The sequence below is a fragment of the Pan troglodytes genome, chromosome 19, assembly GCF_028858775.2.
Source record: "Pan troglodytes isolate AG18354 chromosome 19, NHGRI_mPanTro3-v2.0_pri, whole genome shotgun sequence".
NCBI classification, from domain to species: Eukaryota; Metazoa; Chordata; class Mammalia; order Primates; family Hominidae; genus Pan; species Pan troglodytes.
Window position 1 is genome coordinate 17,103,785 of NC_072417.2, and position 23,427 is coordinate 17,127,211.

General features: G+C 39.7%; 1 protein-coding gene across 14 annotated transcripts in view; it reads right to left on the reverse strand.

Moving 5' to 3' along the window:
* KIAA0753 overlaps nt 1-23,427 on the reverse strand; it is a 62,493-nt gene that overhangs the window by 23,700 nt on the left and 15,366 nt on the right. For 10 of the 14 annotated variants that reach the window (XR_010153188.1, XR_010153189.1, XM_063799513.1 and 7 more), the window contains exons 4-12: nt 22,802-22,908; nt 21,566-21,628; nt 20,939-21,154; nt 18,841-19,051; nt 9,999-10,228; nt 8,071-8,237; nt 6,426-6,542; nt 5,277-5,366; nt 4,967-5,056 (exon numbers count right to left, since the gene is read on the reverse strand). Coding sequence is in view for 11 of the 14 variants with exons in the window: in XM_063799513.1 (XP_063655583.1) it covers nt 4,967-5,056; nt 5,277-5,366; nt 6,426-6,542; nt 8,071-8,237; nt 9,999-10,228; nt 18,841-19,051; nt 20,939-21,154; nt 21,566-21,628; nt 22,802-22,908 (1,291 nt within the window). In the remaining 3 variants the exon portion in view is untranslated. Of the gene's footprint in view, nt 1-4,966; nt 5,057-5,276; nt 5,367-6,425; nt 6,543-8,070; nt 8,238-9,998; nt 10,229-18,840; nt 19,052-20,938; nt 21,155-21,565; nt 21,629-21,663; nt 22,064-22,801; nt 22,909-23,427 lie in introns of all 14 variants that reach the window. The other 4 variants (XR_010153190.1, XM_063799517.1, XM_016931378.4 and 1 more) reach the window with 3 other exon arrangements.

A 23,427-nucleotide genomic window follows, 5' to 3' on the forward strand; every position in this document is an offset into this window, starting at 1 on the left:
GGCTCATATCCAGAAAATACAAAGAACTCAAATCAACACTTAAAAAAAATTCTAATAGGCAAAAGACTTGAACACACACTTCATAATAAGCACTAGAAAAGGTGCCCAACATCATTTGCCTTCAAGGAAACACAAATTAAAACCACAAAGAGATACCACCACATTCTCACCAGAATCACTAAAAGACTGACAAGCTCAATTGTTAGCAAGGATGTGAAACCAATAGAAACGAACTCACATGCACTGCTGATGGGAGTATAAAACGCTACTACTCTGGATAATGCATATGGCTCATTTAATAAAATCAAACAACTGCCTATCCTATTACCCAGAAATTATACTCCTAGGCATTTACCCAAGAGAAATGAAAGCATATTTCTACAAAAAGCCTTGTGCAAGAATGTATGTAACAGCTTGATTCATACTAACTATAAATGGGAAAGCCCAAATGTCAATTCACAAGAGAATGAACAAACAGAATGTGGTATATTCCCACAGTGGAATACTACTCTGCACTAAAATGGATGAACTATGCTGATACACACACAATGTGGATGAATCGTAAACATTTTCTTGAGCAAAAGAAGCCGGACACAATGGGGTAGATCTTGATGATTCTATTCATATAAAGTCTGAACAGGCAAAGCTACTTACAGTAAAAGAAATCAAAGCAACTGCCTCCGTGAGGGATGGGGGTGTGGAGTAGAGAACGACCAAAAAAGACATGTGGGTACTTTCTAGGTTGAAGGACAAATTATCTATCTTGATTAGCGTTTTGGTTACCCAGGGATATGCATTTGTCAAAATTCATTGAACTGTACCTTTAAGTTCTTTGCATTTTACTATATGTAAATTATACCACGATAGAAACAATTATTTAGAAAACTAAAGTACTAATTCCAACCCACATACTCTGAGTTTTTGATCGGCAATCACTCCCCCTACGTTTAAACATGAGAAGATAGCCAAGATTACTAGGTATCTGAGGAAGGAAAAAAAAGATTATGTAGGTCAAAAGGCAAAGGAAATGTGTTAATATATTCAGAAAGAAAACAGCACTGTATCCATGAAAGAAGGACAGGCGACCACTAAGTAAGAGATATTTGGAGATATTTGGAGAATATAATAGAGCTCTCAACATTTTTAAATTTTAAAATTTAAACACTGGCAGAAATGACAAACTCAATAGGTTAAATGTTAAAGTTGGAGGAAATCTCCTACTGGGGGAGGGTAGGGGTAGAGGTAGAAGAGGGAAAAGAGAAAGAAAATAGGAAAAAACAGATAAGAAAATCAGAGGACCAATCAAGGAAGTCCAACATCAAAGAACAGGAGTTTCAGAAACAGAGAATAGAGAAAACAGAGACAAGAAAAAAAAAGTACAAAATAAAGCCCGAAAACTTCTCAGAATTAAAGGAAATAAATTGCCAGGCTGAAAAGGTCTACTGATGAATGAAAACACACCCATAATAAGTCCTATCATTATGAATCTGAGATACCCTGGGGAGAAAGCAGAGTCTGTGAGCCTCTAGAGAAGGATAAAAAGCAATTCTGATTTCTCATTGGAAACAAGACAATGAGCAGAAATGCTCAGATTTTTGCTTCTGAAGAGGTTGAAAAATGTACTTTCCCCTCTTCTTCCTGTTAATTACAACTAAGAATCCTGGACATTAAATATATGCAAACATAAGAGGACTCGGAGAGAAGTAGAGAAGGCACATCACCTAGGGACACTGGGACCAAAAGAATGACAGAGCAGTGAGTTCTTTGGGATTTCTCTTTGCCTTATATTTCCCAGAGTAGGTACTGGAGAAGCCGGCAACCCAGAAACACCAATAGGCACAGACAAAAAATAAGTCTCCAGTGCAAATAAAGTCTGCTCTCTCTATCAAAAGGACCAAGAAAGGGGCAGCCTAGAAAGATGGAAAACTTAGAAAATAATTGCTCTACTGCAGCCAAACACTGCAGAAAAACCCATGGCCACATGCCAGCAAAGACTGAGTGGAGAGCAAACAAGTACATGAAAAGATGTTCAGAGGCCACTATACACCCATCAGAACGCCTACAAAAAAGCAGAGTGATACCACCAAGTGCTGACAAAGATGCAGCACAACTGGATCCCTCAAACACTGTTGGTGGGAACAGACAGAGCCACTCTGGAAAACAGTATGGCAGTTTGGAACAAAGCGAAACAAAACATACCACTAGCATACAACCCAGCAACTGCCCTCTGGGCATTTATCCCAGGAAAAAAGGAAAACTTATGTTCACACAAATACTTCTACACAACTGTTTGTAGAAACTGTATTCATAATAGCCCCAAACTGGAAAGAACTCAGATGTTCTTTTTTTTTTTTTGAGACAGGGTCTTGCTCTGTTGTCCAGGCTGGAATGCAGTGACATGATCATGGCTCACTGCAGCCTCGACTTCCCAGGCTCAAGCGATTCTCCTACTTCAGCCTCCCAAATAGCTGGGACCACAGGTTCAGATGTTCTTGAAGAGGTACATGGTTAAACTATGGTTTGTTTGTATCCACACCATGAATACTACTCAGCAACAAAAAGGAATGAACTACTGATACATGTGATGAGCTCCATGAATTTCCAGAGAATGATGTAAAGAAAAGAAGTCCCCAAAAGTTACATACTATACAATTCCACTTATAATAACACTCTTGAAATAACAAAATCATAGACAGGGAGAGCAGATGAGTGGTTGCCAGGAGATATTTAGCCAAGCAGTGAATGGGGGCAGGAGAGAAGTGGGTGTGGCAACATGAGGGCTCCTTGGGGGTGGGAAGGTTCTGTATCTCGACTATACCAATGTTAATATCCTGGTTGTAGTACTGTGCTGTAGTTTCCCAAGAGGCTAACATCTGGGGAAATTGGGTCTTCGTGTGACTCTACGATTACCTCACAATAAGAAGTTTAATTAAAAATTTCCAATAAAAATAATCTTCTATACCCAGTAAGGCTACCAGCAAATATGAGACGGTTTATCAGCTAATAAAGACATTTTCAGACTTGAAAGGTCTGAAAGGATTTACTTCCCATTCATCCTTTCTCAAGAAGCTAAATTAACCTATGCCTAACCCCAGCCCTCCGGGAGGCCAAGGCAGAAGGATCACTTGAGCCCAGGAGTCCAAGACCAGCCTGGGCAACATAGTGAGACCTTGTCTCTAACTTAAAAAAAAAAAAAAAAAAAGCAGCAGCTACATTAGCATGTGCTCCATCAAAACAAGCAAGTAAACTGAAGAAGATTACAACACAATATGGGAAATGGGAGGTCTAAGCCTAGATTCCTGGCTTGTCTTGCCCCTTTGCTGATGAAGTTTCTCCTACTCACTGCAGACCTGCTGTCTGCTAAGGATAGTCATCCCATCCCCACAGTAGCTGACCAGAAAGAGCTGAGAAGCCGTGCATTACAGCGCAGCCCCTCTCCTGACAAGGCTTCCTCCCGAAGTCCAGTGGACCTGGCTCACCAACAGGCCCTCCAGATGGAGGACGCCCTGTGTGTGCAGGACTCACTCCCGACCCTGCTCAGTGACCTCCTGAGAGGGGCACCTACAACTCTCATGAAAGCACAAATCAGATTAGGATCCAGGCTCTGTTCAATCTGTCTTCCCCTAGGAGTCTTCATCTGATACTACCAGAAACACTGCCCTTTCCATGTTCAGCTAGATTTGTGCCTGTTTCTCAGTTTTCAAAATTAAACAAGATATTGTTAGGGATACACACATAGTTGACAGATTTATGAAGAAGAGTAATGAAAAGATCAACACAAGAATCAGGACAGTGGCTGCCTCTCGGGGGAAAGGGGATGCAACTGAGGAGGGATACACTGGAAACTTCTGCAGCAGTGGCAACGGTCGATTCCTTGACTTACGATGGTGGTGCGTGGATGTTCATTCTGTAATATTTTGGATTGCACATGTGCATTCAGTATGTTCTTCTATATGTGTGATATGTTTAATTTCTGAAGTAAAAACACACAGAGGAATAAACGGGACACAGAGGATGAAGCTTTTGCTATATGGCCCAAAGGACAAGTGGGTAAGAGTCACAGAGAATCAAACTTCAACACGGCCTGAGGTCACACCTTCTTAGCTATAAATGACCATGAAATGTATTCCCTCTGACAGTAGTGACTATCCCATCACAGAGGGTGTGTGTAAATATACTGGACAGTTCCTTGGTGGAGATAGTAGAGAGGAGCCAAAAGCCTCAGTTGGGGGGAAAAGATCCTTCAAATCCCAAGATTCTGGGATTGTATGACTTGAAATCTTTACTACAGACAAAAAGTCTTGGCCTTCTAATGATAAACCCACAGCCCTTCTAACCTGACACTGAACACTCCATCATGAATGGTGACAGAATGCACAGATGTTTCAACGTGTGTTCTGTTAATGTGACTATAGGATGATTTATTATCAGAGTTGGAAAAATGAGGTAATTGCAGCAGCAGCTGAACTAAATCTTTTAACAAGCTTCTTTATGTCTATAGTGCCTATAGTTTAAAAAACACTTAAGGAGTGAATAGAAAAAGGGAACCGCATTTGAAAACCATAGCCTGCACTCAAGCTAACATGCGAAACTGAAGTAGCTATATGTTGATTCACATGAGCAGAACATGTATGTGCATCATACTCATCTTCTGCCCTTAGAAGGACTGACATCTGGCTAGAGAAAAGTACCTTTGAGGGTAGTCCAAACAAATACACATAAGACTCTGATCTTTCAGACAGAACTTCTCTACAATTACAGATTTTTTTCAGTTCTCCTTCAAACTCCACACAAAAGAAGCATTTCCTAGCAAAAAAATATGGTATAATATACAGGTAGACATGCAGCTATTCATTCATTCATGTAATGAAGTTAGGCCTTAACAGTCCAGGTTGGTTGCTAGAACTATCTAGACCAATTAGAACAGGCAAACATCCACTATTCTTCCTAAGAAGCAAACACATACCTCAATTGTTGGAGTCTATACATTTCTTCAGCTTTGAGCTCATTCAGTTCCTTTGTTCTTCTAGAAGTTTCAGCATCAAGCCAATCAAGCCTAGAGAACAGTATCAAGAGTCACCCCAACTCTCCTCAAGGCAGAGTCGGGGCTCCCTTGAGCTCCAGTCTTGGCTCCCCCCTTGGCTTCTTAAGTGACTTCACAGTCTTTTAAGGAGGCAGAAGTGTAGCTAGACCTAAATAATCTCTATTTATCATTAATGTATAGAGATGTAGAATAGGCCTGCTTACCTTTTCCTAACTCAGGAGCAAATATTTACCTCTGTTTTTGCATGTTGTCAATTTCCTTGGCTTTTAACTCTTCTAGTTCCTTCAATCTTTTGGAAGTTTCAGCATCAAGCCAAGCGAGCCTAGCAGACAGTCAAAAGAGTCAAACCAATTCTGCCTCGACACTGCAGGGTGTCATCATCACGGAAACAGACCAGAAATCAGGACCACTGCAGAGCAGAGCACCAATCCAGGCTCTATTAAGCTACTCAGTAAGTAACATAATCTCTCCGTACCCCTAAAGCTCTCTAGAACGTGTTCCATGTCAAAAAACATTAATGCACAACCCAATGAGAACCTGTCTCAAACGTTCTCAAGAAAACCAGCTATCACTTGGACTTGGGGTTTCTTATTAGACTCAAACAAAACCCTTGCTATATCTTCAGGTTGAGACAAACAATGAGCCCCCAGGAGCCATATAGGCATGGTGAAGTCAAATAAAAACAAAAGGGAAAAGTTAACTGTGAACAACTCTGCTGTATGTAAAAGTGCTTTGATTCTTTTGGTTTAGGATATATGAATATTGTCAAATTATTTAATGGACCGCTTTCATTTTTGTTTTCCCATAACTGTAAATGAATACACAGAAACCTGTTCTCACTGTTCTCTTCTTATGGAGTGTTCTCACCTCATCTCCCATATTGAAATCCTGCCTGTTCTTCAGGTCCTAGTTTAATTTCCATCCATGAAGCCTAGACCTCTGCAGCCAGAAGTAACCCTCCCCCGTTTCTAAACTCTCAGTTCCTAGGTTACATACCGTGTTCTATCTTAAATTATAGTTAATTACATAACTTCTCTATTGACTATAAATAAGCAAGGGCTGGGATTATGGCCTATTTGCCCTTTTTAAAGTCTCCATAGAGCTCATAACACTGTCACATACAAAACTAGCAAGTGATATATAATTGACACGTATATAATTTATGAATGAATAAGAAAAAATAGAAGAGCTCACTATAAGCTATATAGTTTGACCAAAAAGTTTAATAAACTACATTTTATGTATTTATTCTATTTTTTAAAATAATCTACATTTTAAATAACCAACTTTAAATGTAGGAAAGAGAAGAAAGGGTTCACTTCCAAGTCTATGTAAAAGGAGCTCTTTAATTCTCAAAGATCTGAAAAATACCAGCACAAACCTGGCTGCTTCATGCTCAACAGCACCTGTCAGGTGACTCTCCTCTTGAGGATCTTCTTGCTGGAGAGGCTCTTTTGTGGCATCTCTGGGGCTAGTTTTCACCTTTAGCCATGCGGCACTGAAATAAATGGAAAAGCATACCTTTGTCATCATTCACTCCGTATCCAATGACTCATCCAAGTAGGTGCCAGCTCAGAGATGACAACAGCATTAAATTAATGGTGATCTGTAGCACGGGGCCCTACAGTAGAAGCTGAATGTGAAGAAAAGTGAGATCCTCCCGCACTCAGGCACAGTGTCAAAGGGCAGAAATTCTCCTTTGCTTCAAAGAAGCCATCACCGTTTTAAATGAGAAACAGTGATCAATTACAGAATATTGGGTGAGTGTCAACAAAACTCTGTTACAATATATAGATTTGGATCACTAATTACATTCCATATTATAAGGCAACTCTGTATCTTTATAAGGCCTAACAGCACTGTGAGCCTAGAAGCCTCACCCACCCTCCTCTACCCACCACACATGCACTCTAAAAGACAGTCCATTGTATATTTGGTTTGTAATACAAACTTCAACCATTGAGCTTACCAACTGAATGTAAATCTCCATATTAATACTTGTATACAAAAATACAGAAAACAGAATAGAGTAATAAAAACAAAAAAAGCACATTATGAAGTCAGAAGACCTGATTTTAGGTCTGGCTGTTACATGAATAAGACATTAAATTCTCTAAACATTGTTTCCTTAACTTGAAAATGAGAGTGGATGGATGAGCACGGCCATTCCTTCACACTCATTCGGAATCTTAGGGGGCTTCTCTTCCACCGGGCTGCTCACCCTGACTTCTGATGGCTCCAAAGACAGAACCCTGTGGTCACCTATCTTCTCCCTTCTCCCCTGACATAACTGCTTTTTACTTCTTTCCTTTTTCTGTTCCACCTCCTGGTCCTTTCCATTGTGTTTTCAAAAACTACTGCCTCATGGCAAACGAGCTCCCGTTTATCTTCAACTGATTCCCCTAAAGATTATTTCCACCTAACTGGACCCTGCTCCTCTTCTCTCTAACCCTGTGAAATGGCAGCTTCTCATTCTAATGTGCTATGAGTGAGGATGACAAGACAGTAACATCAACATTATCCTAATTGCTCCCTGCAGCTAAGACAGTGTTGGTGAGATCTATATAGTTTTATAGTTCATAATTATCTTGACTTAGAGTTAGAATTATTTTAAAATATTTATTTACTCAGCAAAGATTTACTGAATGCCTACTATGTGACTAGCACTGGACATTCAAATATAAAAAAGAATATAAAAAAGACACAGTCCCTGGCCTCAAGTTACTAGAATCTATTGGCAGAAGAGACAAGTGAAGGGAAGCCCCCCATCTTCCATTCAATCACACATGTCCCGGTGTTGGGGTGGCCCATGGAAGGGTGTTCCAACCACAGTCAGGCAGAAGAAGGAACCAACAAGCTTCCAGACAAAGACTTCTCATGTATGACTCACCCAAAAAAGGATTTCTGCTTAATGGAAAAAATTAAGGCTACTACTTAATTTGCTCCTTATAAGCTACAGGTCGCCTTTGATATATGGAGGAAAAAGAGAATCACATACACAAACGGTCCCTTGAGTTTTCACATACCATTTAGGAGACGCTGGTGGGGATGTGGGGTTTGGGGGTATCCATGGTGCCTTGTGGTCTTTCACAGGCTGCCGGTTCATTTTTAATCTGGATGAAACTGTTGTCTGCTGCACTCTGCTTTTACTGTGAGGTTGGCTTTGTCTACCTCTTTCAGCTTTGCAGAGTCCCTGTGAGAGATAAGTAAGAATTATAAGGCCACACAAATACCAAAGAAACTATGGTTTAACCTCTGACTCACTGAAGCTCCAAGTTCTCCATGTTATTCATGCATCCATTCGGTAAAACCTGAGTAGAAAGCACTGTGGCAGAAATTTGGGGGGGGTGTAAATTTCATTGAAACAACCATGGTAGGGGGCGGGGGGTGGAGGGTGTAGAACTGAAATCCCTGGCTCTGCCTGACACCTTTAAACATATAAACAATATATAAAATATATTTTTATTTATTCACAATTTGTTTCCTAATTAAACAAAATAAATTCATACCATATTGTTAAATTATTTTTCTTTTTTCTTTTCTTTCTCTCTTTTTTTTTTTTTTTTTTTTTTAAGAGACAGGGTCTTGCTCTGTTGCCTAGGCTGGAGTGCAGAGGTATGATCATAGCTCACTGCAGCCTCAAACTCCTGGGCTCAAGCGATTCTCCTGCCTTAGCCTCCTGAATAGCTGGGACCACAAGTGTTAGATACCATGCCTGGCTAATTTTTTATTTTTTGTAGAGCCAGGGTCTCACTGTGTTGTCCAGGCTGGTCTTGAACTCCTGGGCTCAAGTAATGAGTAAAACATTCTTCATAAAAATACTTAACCTCTCTGGGCCTTAGGTCTAAATAGAATGAATCTAGCGATTTAAAAAATGTTATCGAGAATGCGGGCTGTCTGTGGAGAGGCGCACCCATCTGAATTCCTACAGGTTCAATCTTGACATCTCAATGATTCATGGTCGCCCCCTGCCATAGAAGTTTGGGAAGAAACAGACTTGATCCTAATCCATTATCTGTCAATAACTTGGGATAACTGCTAACTCTCCTTTTCTGGAGGCCACCTGAAAATAAACAGATTTGCTAAAGAAGTCTTTGGGCAAGACCACCAAATGTCACTAATACAATAAGGGTATTCGACCAGGAGGTGGTCTTTTGGCCAGTTTTCCACTGATAGGGCCATAAGTAAGTTTTAAACAGAAGCTTAAAATATAATGTAGTTTCAAATCAAGTTGTACCCTGCTGGCTCCCAAAGCCATATTAGAAAGCACTCACCCTAGGATGCCCTTTTAATATGCAGTAATTATTATTGATCGATATTTATCTTTAGCAGGAACTAATTTTTTTTTTTCTTTAAGACAGGGTCTTACTCTGTTGCCCAGGCTGGAGTACAGTGGCTCGATCACAGCTCACTGCAGCTTCAAACTCCTGGGATCAAGTGATCTTCCTGCCTCAGGCTCCCAAATAGCTGGGACTACAAGCATGAGTTACCACATCTGGCTAATTTTGTTTTTAGTAGAGATGGGGTCTCACTATGTTGCCCAGGCTGGTCTTAAACTCCTGGCCTCAAGCAATCCTCTCGCTTCCCAAAGTGCTGGGATTATAGGCCTGAGACACCACACCCGGCAGGAACCAAATCTTAATCCCCTCAAATCTCACACTTCCAAATCAGAAGCAGAAAAAAAACTGAATTTTAAAATCTCCTGCCCAATTAGGATATTGGTATCATATTAGTTAGGATCTTACCAAACCAGGAATAGAAAGAATTCTCTATTCTAGTAACAATATTAAAAATTGTTATTTTTTTGTTAAAATATATAAACAACTTAAATAGCCAGACTCAAGGACTGCAGCATCCAATTGCCTGAGAACTGGCTCCACCGTATACCAGTTTATGTGACCTTGACAATGTCAGATTAACACAAATGGGCCAAAAGAGAGGAATGATTTCATACTTGCTGTCTTGCTGGCACCAGAGTATCTTTCTTCCTAAATGGCACATTCTCAGTCACAGGCTTCTTTTTCACTGCTTTTGTTTTTGCCACGGCTAACACCTCGTCTTTGAAGCTTGCACTTTGGTCTAGAATAAATGGTCCTTCTTCCGGAACTATATCCGCATCTAATACATCAAGCTCACTCTGCAACCTCTGGGTCTCCGGAAGCTCCATATCGGGCTGATACTTATCTACATGGAAATTTTTGAAAAACAAACTGAGGAAAATGCTATTCAAATCAAATTGCTGAGAATGATTATCTATACACAGATCGGCTCCAAATACCTATCCTAGCCCTGCTGAGAAGCAGATGTTTTGTTGTCAACATTGTTCCTCCTCCTATGAATATTACTGCAGGTTTATAAGCAGAAACCTAGGTGTCACGGTTGACTCCCTGAATCTTTGCTATCATATTTACTCATTTACCTGGTCCCTTTGATCCTAATTTTAAAATAGCTCTTACATTTATCTCTGCCCTTCCTTCCCTTTTGCTATTACCCAAGGTCAGGATTGCAGTATCCTGTGACTGGAATAACAGTGTCTCCTAACTGATCTCTTGTTTATCTTCACACTGTCTTCTGGCTACCAAAATTGTGCTTCTCAAATGTAATATTTAAATGTCACTTCTGGCCAGGGGCGGTGACTCACGCCTGAAATCCCAGCACTTTGGAAGGCTGAGGCAGGCGGATCACCTGAGGTCAGGAGTTCGAGGCCAGCCTGGCCAACATGGTGAAACCCCATCTCTACAAAAACTATAAAAATTAGCCAGACATGGTGGCAGCCACCTATAATCCCAGCTACTCAGGAGGCTAAGGCAGGAGAATCGTTTGAACCCAGGAGACAGAGGTTGCAGTGAGCCAAGATCATGCCATTGCACTCCAGCCTGAGGGACAAGAGCGAGGCTTCATCTCAAAAATAATAAAAATAAATACATACATACATAAATAAATAAATGTCACTTCTATACTCAAACCCTTCAATGGGTCCTAATTTGATGGAGAATAAAGTCTGAACTCCATATAAGACATTCAACCTGCAATGGGAAAGGAAATAAAGCTGTCTATTTGAAAATGAGACAATACAGAAAATCAAAGAGACTTTACAGACAAACTATTACAGCTGAGAAGAGGGGTCAGCAAGGTTTCTGGATATAAGAAGACGAAAACATAAAATCAGTATTATCTCCATATATCAAAATAACTAATAGAAAATATAAGAAAAAAATCTCATTAACATGACAACAAAAACTACAAGGCACGTTGGAAGAAATCTAATGAAAGAAGTACAAGGCTTTTACAGAAAAATTTATAAGGTAAAGGACACGAAAGAAAATCTAAATAAATTGTTTTCATGAATGAAAAGACCATAAAGATGTCAGTTCTCCCCCAAAATAATCCATAATTTCAAGTGCATATTCAATTAAAGCCCTAACAGATTTTTTTTCAAGGATCTAAATAAGTTGATCCAAAATTCATACAGAGTAAAATCCCAGTAGCCCAAATAATTTGGAAGAACAACCAACAAAGTGGGGAGTGGATGGAGGCAGGAGTCTAACTCAACCGAAGATAAAGTCTTAGTGATAAAACATTAAAGGCAGTGTGGGAGTGATGCAAACACAGGCAGAAATCAATGAGACATCATGGATGTGACAAAGGCAGCATGATAACTCAGTGAGTATGAACTGAATTGTTCAAAAAACAGTGCTAAGACCACTAGCATCCACAGAGAAAAAAATAAAACAGAATCCTTGCCTCACATTGAACACTTAAAGTTTAAATGGAATGAAGGCCTAAATGTGGAAAGAAAACTTTAAAACTTTAATTAGAAAATATAGCAGACTATCAGTATAACACCAGGGCAGAAGAGACTTCCTTAAAGCTCAAATATAATACTGACATATTTGAACTTAATTGGACTAAACTACAACTTCCATTTGACAAAAAGATATCCTTAAAGTCAATAGACAAGCCAAAGTCCAGAAGTAGATCTCTGTATAATTAACATAGGACTAATATCCAGACTATATAAAGAACTTCCACAAAACTATAAGACAAATAAACAATCCAATAGAGAAATAGACAAAGAACAGAAACTGGCAATTTAGACAGAAAATCTGAATTGTCAATAAAAATATGAAAAGATGATTGACTTCACTAGAATCAAAAATATTCAAACAATGAGATATCATTTTAAATCCATCAAAAGATGTGGAAAAACAAGTACTCTCACAGACTATTAGCAACTTGATTGTTCTAGTAAAGTTTAAGATTCATATACACTGCAACCCAGCAATCTCACTCCTAGGTATATACTCAGGCTAGAGGAACTCTCACACGTGCACAGAGGAAGCCAGGAACACAGATATTCACTTCACTTCATCATTGTTTATAAAAGCAAAAAACTGGGAACAACCAAAATGTCCATCAATAAGAGCTGAAAAATAAACTATGGTATATTCATATAAGGGAAACCTATACAGCAGTAAAATTAATAAATGAGAATTCATGTATCAATGTATGTATCAATATGAAAAAACCTTACAAACGTAAGTGGGGGGGTAAGCAAACTGCAAAATGATGCACACTGTAAGATATTTACATAAAACAATACTATATATGACAGATACACAAGCAGTACAAATGTAAAAACAGAACTCGTCTATAATAGAATAACAATAGTAACTTCTAGTGAGGGAGAAAAGAGAATGGAATGAGGAGAAAAATACAAAAGGGGCCTCAACTGTACTGCCATCTGGTTTCACTTTCCTCAGTTTCAGTTACTCCTCATCAGCCCTGGGTCCAAAAATATTCAATGGGAAATTCCAGAAATAAACAATTCATAAGTTTTATTTTATTTTTGAGACGGAGTCTTGCTCTGTTGTCCAGCCTGGAGTGCAGTGGTGTGATCTCGGCTCACTGCAACCTCTGCTTCCCGGGTTCAAGAGATTCTCCTGCCTCAGCCTCCTGAGCAGCTGGGATTACAGGCATGTGCCACCACGCCCAGCTAATTTTTGTATTTTTAGTAGAGACGGGGTTTCACCATGTTGGCCAGGCTGGTCTCAAACTCCTGACCTCAAGTGATCCACCAGCCTCGGCCTCCCAAAGTGCTGGGATTACAGGTGTATGCCACCACGCCTGGCTAATTTTTGTATTTTTCAGTAGAGATGAGGTTTCACCATATTGGTCAGTCTGGTCTCCAACTCCTGACCTCAGGTGATCCACCCACCTCAGCCTCCCAAAATGCTGGGATTACAGGCGTGAGCCACTGCGCCTGGCCCATAAGTTTTAAAATGTGTATCCATGCTGTAGATGCTCCCTGCCTGTTAGTCACCTAGCAGCTGTCTTGGTGATCACAGCAACTGTCTTGTATCAAACTGCTTGTGTTCAAGTAACCTTGAACTTGACTTCGTAATGGCCTCAAAGAGCAACTACAGTGATGCTGGCAATTCAGATATGCTGAAGAAGCTGGAAAATGTCCCCTTTAAGTGAAAAGGTAAAAGTGCTCCACTTAATAAGGCATGTTGGCAGGTGCCTGTAGTCCCAGCTACTCGGGAGGCTGAGGCAGGAGAATGGTGTGAACCCGCGAGGCGTAGCTGGCAGTGAGCTGAGATCATGCCATTACACTCCAGCCTGGGCAACAGAGCGAGACTCCGTCTCAAAAAAAAAAAAAAATCTAAATCCTCAGTCTGTAATTTATTTAACTCCCAAGCTTATATACATCAAAGCAACTCTGACTGTAAGTCCTGTTACCTTTCTAGTAATGATTTGCATAAAACAGCATGTTTCAGGAGTGAGTTTGAGGACACTGCTGGTGGTGGGAAGGGAGCCACCACCCTCATTGCTGACAAGTTACACTAATGCAATCAACCAATTTAAGAACAGTTCAGAAGCTGCAAAAAAACTGCACCAGCCAACTATTATGTAAATCACAAGACAGCTGATCAAATCAGGCTCAGGAGTATATTCCAAATGAAGAGTACACAGGGAGGGTTTTCCATCCAAGTGGCTCCCTAGAGTATTTTTTCAGGGGTGGGTGGGGAAGAGGAAACCTTAGGAAATCAGAATGGAAGAATAGGGTAGAGTGATACCTAAAACAGAAACAGGAAAATGTAACCTTCTGAAATCCAGATAAGGACAAGAAAAAACAACAAATATAAAATAAAACTAAGAGGGCTACCATAATCTTAAGTGTTTTACTCAAGGTTCCCAAAGAGTGGCAGAGCCAAGTCTTCTGGCTTTCGGTCCCAGGCGAGTCCCATTCATTCTGCCTTGTCAGGGCCCATGGAGCTGTTCCCCATAAATACATTTTCCAGAGAACTTAAGTTTACTTCTCTATGGCCATGTAAAACTACTTTTAAAATAGCCACCAAAGATTTGTTTTCTTAGTTAGAATATGCCTAACACAATCTAGCATTTTCTTAATAACTTGGTGCTATTATTAAGAACTAAAAATGCCACCTTACATTTTTACAGCAGTTAGCAATTAGATAATTTGCCACTTACAACAACTAAGTCAGTCACAAAACACAAAGACTATCCTTCCCATTTTACAGATAAAAAAATTAAGATTCAGGCTGGGCGAGGTGGCTCACACCTGTAATCCCAGCACTTTGGGAGGCCAAGACAGGTGGATCACCTGAGGTCAGGAGTTCGAGACCCGACCAACCAACATGGTAAAATCCTATCTCTACTAAAAGTACAAAAAATTAGCTGGGCAGGGTGGCACATGCCTGTAATCCCAGCTACTTGGGAGGCTGAGGCAGGAGAATCGCTTGAACTCAGGAGGCGGGGGTTGCAGTGAGCTGAGATCGTGCCACTGCACTCCAGCCTGGGCGACAAAGCAAGACTACGTCTCAAAATAAATAAATAAATAAGATTCAGACAGATTAAGTCAACCCAGATTCACAAACTGGCAGAGGTGGGACTAAAATCTAGGTCTCCTTGGTCCAAGTATCCCCCCTTTGCCTCCCAGCTTTCCTACATTTGTTCCTGTAATGAGTTTTAGGTTAGCAGGTTTTCCAGCTTCTCTCTGAAACTGGTGTCCATTTTTCACTAGTCAGCTGATGGGCACCTCAAATCTTCTACCTCATTTAGCAAACACTTCTCTGTGTGCAGGCCTGGAATGCTCTCTCCATTTCCTCCAGTCTATCAAAATGAGCTCCCTAGCACCCAGAACTCAAGTTACTGTGATTTGCTGCTCAGAGATCTTTTCTTATTCAATTACACTTCTTCACAGAGTCTTTCAACAAGCACTTAAGTGCCTAACTGTGTGGCAGATGCTGGGCTCATCAGAGAGGATATAAGGACAAATAAATCTGACACCCACCCTCAAGGGAAAGGCTGGCAAAGGCAGACTTCTAATTAGAAGGAAGATACTATATTACTTCTACCTGCCTACCAATGAAGGAGAGCGAACATCCCATTAAAGTGAATAAATATCTAACAGTAAATGAATAAATTAGGTTTTTATTGTAATATAATAAAAAATATACATCTGGTCTCTAGCCCAGTTTCTGGCCCAGAGCTCCTAAAACCCTTCTAATTTCCCAAGCACTAGGGGTGCTAGGTTCATCTTTTTTCCTAATATTTGGTCTTTAACCCTAGTTCCTGACACAGAGCTCTTATCCCTTGGAATTTCCTAAGGAAGCATTTTGTTTTGTTTTTTCTCTAATAAGGTGACTCTTGGAGGACTCCTGGATGGGAGCTGGTCACCAGAAAGACCATGCCATGATTAGAAGCTTGGAACTCCCACTCCCATCCTCCATCCTCCAGGAAGGGGAGAGGGGCTGGAGACTGAGTTCGACATCGATCATGCCTATGCGATGAAGCCTCCGTAAAAATTCTGGAACTAGCTGGGCGCGGTGGCTCGCGCCTGTAATCCCAACACTCTGGGAGGCCGAGGCGGGCGGATCACCTGAGGTTGGGAGTTCAAGACCAGCCTGACCAACATGGAGAAACCCCATCTCTACTAAAAATACAAAATTAGCTGGGCAAGGTGGTGCATGCCTGTAATCCCAGCTACTCAGGAGGCTGAGGCAGGAGAATCACTTGAACCCGGGAGGCGGAGGTTGCAGTGAGCCAAGATCACGCCACTGAACTCCAGCTTGGGCAACGAGAGCGAGACTCGGTCTCAAAAAAAGAAAAAAAGAAAAAAAAAAATCCCACAACTACAGGGTTTGGGGAGCTCCCAGGATGGTGAACATGTGGGGGTTCCTGGAAGGTGGCTCCCCTGCAGAGGGCATGGAAGCTCTGTGCCCTTCCACATATTATAATTTGTCCTACGCATCTCTTCCGTCTGGTTGTTCATCTGTATCTTCTATAACACCCTTTATGATAAATGGGTAAACATAAGTAAAGTGTTTCTCAAAGTTCTGTGAGCCATCCTAGCAAACCCCAGGAGGGGGTCAAGGGAACCCCAATTTTATAGCCTGTCGCTCAGAAGCATAGGTCACAACCTGGGACTTGTGACTGGTGTCTGAAGTTGGGGTCTCTTATGGGACTGAAACTTAACCCGTGGTATCTGACTCTAATTCCAGGGAGATAGTGTCAGAATTGAGTTGAATTACAGGATACCCAGTTGGTGTCCCCTGGAGAATTGTTTGGTGTGGCAAAAACCCACACATTTGGTGTCAGAGTATTGAGAGTCTTAAGTAGGAAAAACAGTTTGGTTTTTCTGTCTCTTACAGTTACACTTGTAGTAGAAGTGGAACACTAAACTATTAAGGTTCCACAGAATAGTGGCAGATTGAGAAATAAATCAACTGAATTCTGGACTGATATATATAACTTTCAAATCAATGAGAAAAAAAGAAATAAAATATTGATTAATGTAGTAAATTACAACAAAGAAAAAAACTTTGGCAAATGAAAAACAAAATCAGGTAGAAAAAAGTTCAAATATGTCATTAATCTCATTAAATGTAAGTAGATTGAATATAGAACTCTTAAAACAATTAAAAACTCCAATAATAGGCCAGGCGCTGTGGCTCATGCCTGTAATCCCAGCACTTCGGAAGGCTGAGACAGGTGGATCACTTGAGGTCAGGAGTTCAAGACCAGCCTGGCCAACGTGGTGAAACCCCGTCTCTACTAAAAATACAAAAATTAGCTGGGCGTGGTGGCACACACCTGTAATCCCAGCTACTCAAGAGGCTGAGGCAGGATAATTGCTTAAACCCGGGAGGCAGAGGTTGCAGTGAGCCGAGATCACATCACTGCACTCCAGCCTGGACAACGGAGCGAGATTCCACTTCAAGAAAAAAAAAATCAGAATAATCTGGGGAAGATGAAGAAGATAAACATTGGAAGGGGTAACTCAAGGGGGGAATTTCTTAGATGCCGGTAATGTTCTATTCCTTGACCTGGATAGTAGTTATACAGATGTTTTTGTTTTCTGGTAATTAATTCAGCTATAAATCTATATTATTTTGTGTACTTTTCTATCTGTAAGTTCTACTCTTTTTTTTTTTTTTTAAATCAAGGGTTCACTCTGTCACCCAGGCTGGAGTGCAGTGGTGCAATTTCACCTCACTGCAACCTCCATCTCCCAGGCTCAAGTGATCCTCCTGCCTCAGCCTTCCAAGTAGCTGGGATCACAGGCATGAGCCACCACTCCTGGCTAATTTTTGCATTTTTTGTAGAGACAGAGTCTACTTATGTTGCCCAGGCTGGTCTCAAACCCCTGGGCTCAAGCGATACACCTGCCTTGGCCTTCCAAAGTTCTGGGTTTACAGGCGTAAGCCACCACACCCAACTTGTATGTTCTACTTTAATTTTAAAAAAGAAAAAAAACAAACTTTACTGGACTTGTCCATACATATTTATAGGTGATCTCATCTATCTAGAGAAATAAAAGAGTTAACTAACAAAGTCCCGTATTTCATCAAATCTAAAACATCAATTATAAGACACATCAGTATTTTATACATCACTAGGAATTTTTAAATGTTTAAAATGTTTACAATTTTAAAATGTTACAATTAACTACAAGTTGTCATCAATTAATAATGATTTCAGGAGCATTCAAATGTGTACCTCAGACCAACAAAATGCAGTATCCTAACATATACATCCATAAGCAAAATACTTAGAACCCAGCAGGGAGACGGATAAAGAATATGAACAGGCAAATTACAGAAGAGGAAATAACATGGCTAAGGAGCATGTGAAGAAACGACAACCCTCACCAGGATTCAGGAAATGTAACAGAAAACAAGAAGATGCCACTGTCCACTGATACTGGAAAGCTTTTAAAATTTTATTATACAACATACTTGGTGAAGATGTGGGGAAATATATACTGATGTCACTTCTAGTCAAGACATAAATGTGTGCCCACTTTTAAGGGGCAAGTTGGCAGTATCTGTTTAAATGTACGTACTGTTATCACCTAACAATTCCACTTCTTAGAATAACAAAAATTTATCTGAGGAAAAAAAAAATATATATATATATACATATATATAGAGAATGTGTGTGTGTCTCTGTGTGTGTACATATCTCTGTCATTAAAATAAAATAAACTTTTTTTAAAGTAGGGTTCTAACTTCCAGCTCTATGGGAATTTGCCTTGGGTAGCCCAAACACTATGATGTAGCAAAGGAAATGTTACTTTCTCAACCTTCCTCTATAGAATGCCTCCAGCCCCAGGAAACATCTTGGTTGCTATTTACTGATCCTAGTTAAAGTTCATCTGTTGTGGGCTAGGTCCTAAATCCTGACTTTCCCCTCAGTGCAGTAACTGTTATAGCCCAGATAATTGTAATGAATAAAATATCTTACAATAAACACTTTAAGACACATACCGGCAAGAAGCTGCTTTGCTACAGAAGGTCGACTTGTTTCCTGTGGGAATGTGTCCTTTGCTGTGAGGGGCCTCCTCTCACCCTTTGGTGATGTACTTGGCCATCTCTCCAAGGCCTTTTGGCTACCGCTAGGAAATCTGCTCCGAATTTCACTGAAACATTTTTTCACCTTTTTTGGTGACAGTTTCTTTTCCAGGAGAGATTCCAAAGCCTGCCACAAAAACAATCAATTATTCTCTTAGTTTATCTCACAAAAGTATGACTTTTAATCACAAAACTGAAAATAAGGACTCCAGGGAAATGGGTTATTAAATGGCTATCTCTAACAGTCAACACAATCTTAATTAAAACATGTTATTATTTAGGATATCTAATTAATTAGTAACAATTTCTGTGAGTACTTTCAGATGTGTAGCTCACTAAAGCCAATAGCAAAGACATAATGAATATGACTACTTTTAAAGGCATTCAAATCTTAAAGGATCATCATTTTAGAAATTAACTATAGTCTTCAGAATATTATCCCATCTGCTTCAAAAGCATTTTAATCATCAACAAAAATCTCATAAACTCAAACAGTCTTTTAAGTGGGCACACATACTGCATTTAACATACATTTTCCTGAACTAAAGACCACTTAATAGGTCAATAAGAGTGGAGGGTCTGTGTCTCACCTTCCTAAAAAGAGGCATTTCCTCTAATAAGTTCCTACCCATCCATTACTGGGAAGTCAGGGCCCAGTCTCCACCTGGTCAGGACAGATTAAGGACAACTGAACACGGTCAGGAAGATTTAGTTCAGAGGACAGTAATATAGTAAGAAAACACGCTGTGAAATGATGTAGGGCCACAAGAGGAAAAATAACACATTTCTTGCATTTTGAAAAGTAGGGGAGATAAACATTCTGTTTAAGAAACATCAGGTTAAAGGTACTCTTACTCAAGCTCAAAATGTAGGAGAGGGACTAGAGAGTCTCTTAAGATCCTTTATAGGATTATGAAGATGTGTACTCTAAATTATTTTGGCCAATAAATGTTTCTTATGGATACGTTAAAAAAGCATCACATGACTTGAGATGCTGCCTAAAATTCTGAGGTCTGCATTTGACAACAGCATTCCTCACAGTGAGTTCTATATACACGAATGTAACCAATGAAAATCACAAACACATTTGCTTGATAATGAAACTGTGAAAGCAGAAGTGGCCTTAAAGACCACCAAGAGCTGGTTAATGGTGGTAGAACTGGAGTGTCATTTAGTCTAGAATTCTCTCCACTATCCACCTTTCTTCTACAGCTAACAGCTTACTATGCCATGCTAACATAAAGATCACCTTCCTATTTGTGGACGAAAATGTATGGCGTAGGGGAACTAATACTAGCATGGGAGTCAGAAAATAGAATTTGATGCCTAGCTCTCAAGAAAAATAACTGTCATCTCTCCGACGTTTGCTTTTCTAAAAAAACTTAACCTGTACAACAGCAGTAAAACCCATTGCAAAGCATACTGCCATAGAAAGGGTCAAATGGCATAATTACATGGAAACACCACGCAAACTTCAGAGAGCTATAAAATTAATGTGTCTTTGTCACCAATGAAAACTAAGAACACTATCAATTCCTGTCTAATACATGCCAGCTGTGATTTCTAGACGTCTCTAGCTATATCACAAGATTTGAGGCTCTGATTCCATATACTGTACTTTTAAGTGTTTCTTCTTTTCTAAAATCCATCTAAATTAAACACTGATATTCTAATCTAAGAATGCTTTACTGGTTTCCTTTTCTATGCTAATAAATTTTTTTCTCAAATGGCATGGGCCAGGGAATGGGACATTCTGTTTAGTTAATGAACCTGGTTTAAAGTTGTTACATGTTTTATATTCAAGTTACCAATTTTCGAAGCAGTGAAATACGATAATACAGACTAGACTGTAAAAATAGCAAAACAAAAAGAAGTGTTTCTTCTGCCCTCTGCAAAGCTTTAATTCACTAGGTAATGGCTTTGTCTTGTATTCTCCATAAATCCTAACGAAACTAGGTAATAGTAAGCATTACTTCCAATGCACCTCTAACAAAAATTGGAATTAATTCCATACCTCAATTTGTTGCAGAATATCTATAACCACATCAGGAACAGAAGGGTCTGCATCCAGCTTGACAGAACAAAGTGAAAGCTGGCGAATAAGGCTGCCCAGTTCCTTACACCGAGCAGGAAGTGGATGCTCCCCTCGGTCAGTAAACTGAGTGACAAACATCTGTAAGGCCCGAATGGCTCCTCGATGGGCAGCCGCCAGCTTAGACATTGCCCATGACTGGTAATAAACAAGATGAGAGAAGTTATTTCCATACTCAGAACTTGCTAACATTCACCCAACTTCTAAGAATATTTATAGCCTGTCTTCTTTCTGTATAAAGTGCTTTCTATTGTGAAAACTTTTTCATAGTAAAGGGAGTTGTAAAGTTTAAAGTTTTCTAGCGGCAGTCTTTTCCTTACTACTTCCAATTTTTTATACCAGCAGCAACAACAACAAAAATCTATTTTTTAGAACCTGTTCCTTGGAAGGCAACCATATTCAGAATATGTAAGGTGCTCACTCCCTCACTAACAGGTTTCTGCAAGTACTGAAAATAACATCAGTGCAGAGGGCCCTACACAATACTAACAAAACACTGGGAAATGTCATTTATAAGCAAGTATTGATCATAATTTAATTGCAGCATACCTTCTTAGTGTGTTTAATTTTATGTGGACTCAATTTATCCAATGCTTCCTGGATTTCTTTTACCTGTTTTGTAAAGGGGAAAAAAGAAAACTTCATACCTTTCCATTGATCTTTTTTGTAGAAAAGGATACATCGATATATCTCCTCTTGTCCAAATATAACCATTATTAATTCAAGTCACTTGAAAATGAAAAAAAGGCTCTTCATTCATGCACCCAAAAAACAGTTACTGGTTTCCAGTTCAAGATGGTGAATAGGCAGTGTTCACCTTCCATCCCTTGGTCCCCAGTGTAATAGGAATTTAGCATGAAGGAGTGAAGGTGGAGGTGACTCTGGAAATGTAGGCGGGCCGGATCGTGAAGTCTTACATGCCACGCTGAAGAGTTTAGCTTTCATCCTCTAAGTTACAGAGAGCCACTAAAGTCTTTTAAGCAGAGGTCTGACATGGTAAGATTCATGTTTTAGAGCAATCTCTATGGCAGCAGTGTAGAATAAGAACTGAAATAGAACCCAAAAGAATACACTGCAAAACCTAACTTAGGCATTTTCTTTTAAATGAAAAAGTACAGCTTTTGGTTCAAGCAATAAAGGCTAACATGTGACTTCAGTGACCAGAAATGAGTAAAAGGCTTACTAATGTATAAGGCATGAAAGTCACAACAAACACTTTTTAAAAATCCATCACAATGTAAAGAACGTAAATGCCTGTGTATCAGCTACTAAAGATGTCCTCAAAGACACTTAACATGGTCTTTACTCTTTGCTGTTTACCAAATTATTTACTATTACAAGCTTCTATACATTATAAACATGAAATAGATGGGAAACTAACAAGGTCCCTTTCCTCTAAGACTGGGGTCCATAGCTAGGACCAAGGGTTCAGGGTAACTGATCCACCTGACTTCCCATGCAAAAATATGTGCTATATAATGTATAAGCATCTTGGGGGTGGGGAGGAGTGGCTTTTAATAGATTCTCAAAGGTCTATGACCTCAAAAAGTCAAGAACCAGTTTAAGGAGTTTGGCGCCACACACACACACACACACACACACGCAGATTAGAAAAAGAAAGAGAATTATTTGCCCATGTGTTCAAGTAATTGAGCCTCACAAATCTGTCAGAACTCATATGGGATACTCTAGTGCTAATCTTTCTGAGACAAAAGGAAAACAGAAACTCTCTAAGGAAGCGGTACACAAGGCTGACTGCCCTACTTCTCCCTGAACTTTTCACACCTGCTGCTGGAGGACGTAGAGCATTCGGGCAGAGCGAGCAGCTTGCTCCTGTCTCCTGATACGGATTCGACGTTCTTCATCTGGATCCAAAGCTTCTTCTAGTCTATCTGAAAATATTAATAGTTTTCCCCAAAAGTGGATTATAAACCATATATTAAAACTTACAAAGACTTCAATTACTTACAGAAATTAAGTTGAAGATCTCTAGTTTTATTAAGAAAAAAATGAGGCTATCATAACAGAAAATTTCATTTTTCATCAGCCAAGAAACCAGCAGTAAGTGGAGCTGTGTACTGACTGAGAGATGGAAGGGACATAAAGACATTTACTCCATCAAGCTCCCCTCCAGCCAGAATTCCCACTGGACAGCGATTTCACTATGAGGCAACTCTTACTATTTTAGAATTCCTTATATTGAGCCAAAATCTGTTATTCTTGCTATTTTTTCAAAAACTTTTTATTGGCCTGTTTTTATGTTTAGCAAGATTAGTTTTACAATGTAAAGAAGGTATTAATAAATGCCTATTGATCAGCCACTAAATATGTCCTGAAAGACACTTAACATGGTCTTTAGTCTTTGCTGTTTAATAGAGAATAATCAAATGTTGAATTCAAAAGAGAAATCC